Raw genomic sequence first — 3,903 nt, 5'->3', positions numbered from 1 at the left:
ATTTGTAAATGTAAAAAAAAAAAAAAAAAAAAAAAAAAAAAAAAAAAATATATATATATATATATATATATATATATATATATATATATATATATATATATATATATATCATAAATATAGAATCTTAGAGAATAGAATGTTCCTTGATATTAATATTACATAATATATAATATTGCAGATATAATTTATTTTGGTTATTTGGTTTCTACAGTTACTGTATGTATACAGTATATTGAAATTGTACAGTTTTTTTATCTTTTTTTTTTTTATCTTTTTTACCATGATTAAATATCAAATATTTCATCAATGCAATTATACAAAATTATTTCATTTTGTAAATTTTCCCATTAAATGTTGCTTTGTGTTCTTCTCAGGCTTTAATAAAATAATGTAACATTTGGGGGTGAACAAGCAGAAGAGCAGACCAAAACTAGAAGCTAAAATAGCAAAAATCTCAACAGCGGTTGTAAATTTACCAGGTGAACTGACATATGCAGGAACAAATGCTAGCCACACTGCACAAAATATAAGCATGCTGAAGGTAATGTATTTGGCTTCATTAAAATTGCCTGGCAACTTCCGGGCCAGAAAAGCCAGAAAAAAACAGACACAGGCTAAAAGGCCAATATATCCCAGCACACACCAGAAGGCCAGATCAGACCCCACACTGCAATCCAGGATGATCTTGGACTGTTGATATTTAGTGTTTCTATAGGGGAAAGGAGGCGATATTGTAAGCCAAGCAGTACATATGATCACCTGAACCAGAGTGCAGCAGAAGATGATTATTCTCTGCTGTGTGGGGCCCAACCATTTCATTATATTGTTTCCAGGTCGGGTAGCTGTAAAAGCTGCCAACACCACTAAAGTCTTGCCAAGGATGCAGGAGATGCAAAGAGAGAAAGTAATGCTGAAGGCGGTGTGTCGCAGCATGCAGGACCAGGATGTAGGTTCCCCAATAAACACCAAAGCACATAGAAAACACAGAGTCAGTGATAACAAGATAAAAAAACTGAGTTCTGAGTTATTCACACGGACTATTGGCGTCCCTTTGTGGTAAAGAAATATCACCAGCACTGTGACAGTTAGAAATGCTCCCATTACAGCTATCAGAGTCAGGGTGATTCCCATTGCATCATGGGAGAGAAACTCAACCACCTTCGGGACACATATTGTTCCATTCACATTAGACCAATAATCTTCAGGGCATGGCAGACAATCTACTAAATCTATAAATAAAGAGAAATTATAAAATCAGATCAATTAAGGCAAATGATGAAGATGAATGTAATAAGAACATGAAAAACTTGTCAATAGGAAAACATACACTAGGTAGTCCTGACCTGTTTGATTACTGATCTTGCCAATATCACATGGAACACAATCAAAGCAGCACAAAGGTTGCCCACGACGGACAGCCTTTCTGAATCCTGGAGTGCAGCTGTTACTGCATACAGACACAGGTACCTAAATAATAATAATAATAATAATAAATAAATATATATATATATATATATATATATATATATATATATATATATATATATATATATATATATATATATATATATATATATATATACATACAAACAATTGTTATTATTATTATATATTAGAGTCCAAACAACATAATTATGAATATTTAAACAAAAACAAATCACCCTTTTTAATTATTCACAATATTATTATGCAAATATTATCAAAGATCACATAGTGACAATGTTTTTAATATAACAATAGATGGCAGTGCAGTGCACAATCAAGACCTTGCCTTGTTCTGTTGGTGAGACCACATGATGGCCTGCTCCACAATCAACAGTTCTCTCCCAGTTTGCTGAGCACCTTCATAGAGGCCCACTTTAACAAACTGAATATCTCCACTTGCATGTCTTTGCCAGTTAATTAAATCATATGATGGGATTGAATCTCCCTTAACATCAAAATTGACATTTTCTCCAGAAACAGAGAAAGAGATTTCCTGTAAATAATGCTGGAGCTATAGAGAAATAAGAAAACAACAAGAAGTGGGGGGAAATGGAGGGAGAGGACAGACATTTGATTAACAAGTTAACAACATTTATGAAAAAAATATAATCACTATTCTTTGGGAAAATCAGTTCTTCTTAAACCCTAAGGTACTTTTACCTGCCATGGAAACACATTGTTGAGGTTTACACATGAGAAATTCTCAAACGGTCCATTTCCAGGTTTACAGTGAATAAGATTATGTAGAGAATGAGCAAAGGCATACACTGCTTTATATACATTGTAGGACACACGAGGGCTGGATGTGTTTATGAAGGCAGAGTGTTCTTGTCTGAGAGGTTCTTTTCCGGTGCAGGAGGGCAAATGACTGTTCAAGCTGGATGTGGAGGGAGAACAACCATAGAGAGCCTCCCACAACTCCTGAACTTGAGGGTTAGAAGGGTACCTTTCTGGGGTCAACGTTTTGAGGTAATTCTGAAGACCTGGGATGTGTCCTTGACGTATTGCAAACCCAACTGTGCCATCTAAGAATGGATATGTTTCAGCTAATATTGAAGCTGTAACCCAAGCCTCACTTGCAATCCATTGAATTCCTGTGATATTTTGGGTCATAAACTCCCTTAAGAAAGGGTAAAATTCCCCCTCTCCTGAAAAAACAACCACCACCTTAGCTGTTGATTCCTTCATTACTTTAAGAATCTTTAGGACCTGTTTCTGGGTATAGTCTTTGGGGATCATTTCATGATAGGCCAGACAAATGTTAGTATTCTCAATTTCTCGCTTTAAGCCTTGTAAAGCAAACCTGCCATAGTCATGGTCTTCAGTCACCACACCCACCCATGTCCAGTCAAACCGCTTTAAGAGTTGTGCAATAGCTTTGACCTGGTAATCATCATTGGGAACCACTCTGAAAAATGTTGGAAACTGCTTCCGATCACTTAAACAAGAGCAGGTTGAGAAGTAACTTATCTATAAATTAAATAATAAAAATAAGAAACAAATGAAAAATAAAACAAATGTTAGCCAACACACACATACACACATACACACACACACACACACACATATATATATATATATATATATATATATATAAACAGGAAAACTATTTTATTTTATTTTACCATTGGTATCCTGAAAGGCTCCAGAGTTCTGGAGACAACGATTGATTGTGAGGATCCAGATTCCCCTATTAATCCTAATAAAGTGCTAGCTCCAGAACATATAAAACTTTGAACAACATCCTGTCCATTCAGCACTGACAGGACTGCTTTCTGAGCAGTCACAGGAGTGGCACAAGAGTCAAAGATACTATAAGCCAGAGTATAGTTTGGTAAGAGATCTGTTCTGTTGTTTATTTCTTCCACAGCAAGTTTCATGGTGAGAGCCCAGCGGAAAGCTCTTGGATCAAACCTTCATAAAATTATTTTATGAAAATACCTTCTTGTAAAACAATAGATGGGTTTCTCATAATAATTATTCAGAAAATGAATAAAATGTAAACAACAGATTTTAAATTACAGCTTGGGAGAGATGTAAAGAACATTTAAGACGTCCTTACCCTTGACACTGTGCTGCTAAAGGTCTCTTTTTGTAGTCTGTTGGAGGAAGCTCTACTCTATAATGCAAAGGAAAAATTCCTCCTATTGTGAAGTCTCCACTAGTCATGAATACTGGCAAATTAAAGTCACCCTGTGGGTTGCAGCCTGAAGTTACAGCTGCACTGGAAATATGAAATACAGAGACAAAAATATGAATCATTATTCTGTTAACCTTCACAAGAAAAAAGGCGAGGAGATGCTTGTCTTACCTTTGGTTTTATATGTTAATCATGCATATCATTCAGCATGACGTCGTCCTGAGTTATATATCAAATCAGGTGCTGAAGCTAATATTATTGTCTGTTATACATATTAT

At 35.1% G+C, this 3,903-nt stretch overlaps 1 protein-coding gene across 1 annotated transcript; it reads right to left on the bottom strand.

Moving 5' to 3' along the window:
• Window positions 1–327: 327 nt before the first annotated feature.
• On the bottom strand, window positions 328–3,663 carry LOC132101358 (extracellular calcium-sensing receptor-like). The gene is made up of 7 exons (XM_059506251.1): window positions 3,548–3,663; window positions 3,111–3,399; window positions 2,432–2,955; window positions 2,146–2,353; window positions 1,791–1,996; window positions 1,344–1,462; window positions 328–1,223 (listed from the first exon to the last, which is right to left on the bottom strand). Exons 1-7 carry the CDS (start codon window positions 3,652–3,654, stop codon window positions 328–330), a joined length of 2,349 nt encoding a protein of 782 aa, XP_059362234.1. The 5' UTR covers window positions 3,655–3,663.
• Between the last annotated feature and the right edge of the window lie 240 nt (window positions 3,664–3,903).

This window comes from Carassius carassius, chromosome 23 (genome assembly GCF_963082965.1).
Source record: "Carassius carassius chromosome 23, fCarCar2.1, whole genome shotgun sequence".
Classification (NCBI taxonomy): domain Eukaryota; kingdom Metazoa; phylum Chordata; class Actinopteri; order Cypriniformes; family Cyprinidae; genus Carassius; species Carassius carassius.
This window is presented reverse-complemented; position numbering and strand designations above follow the sequence as displayed.

Excerpts from the sequence above, each read along its gene's own strand:
- LOC132101358 (XM_059506251.1), bottom strand. The coding sequence starts at position 3,654 with ATGACTAGTGGAGACTTCACAATAGGAGGAATTTTTCCTTTGCATTAT. Across the intron at positions 1,997-2,145 it reads ACAATGTGTTTCCATGGCAG|CTCCAGCATTATTTACAGGA; the intron begins GTAAAAGTACCT and ends ATTTCTCTATAG. Across the intron at positions 1,224-1,343 it reads CAAGATCAGTAATCAAACAG|TAGATTGTCTGCCATGCCCT; the intron begins GTCAGGACTACC and ends TTATAGATTTAG.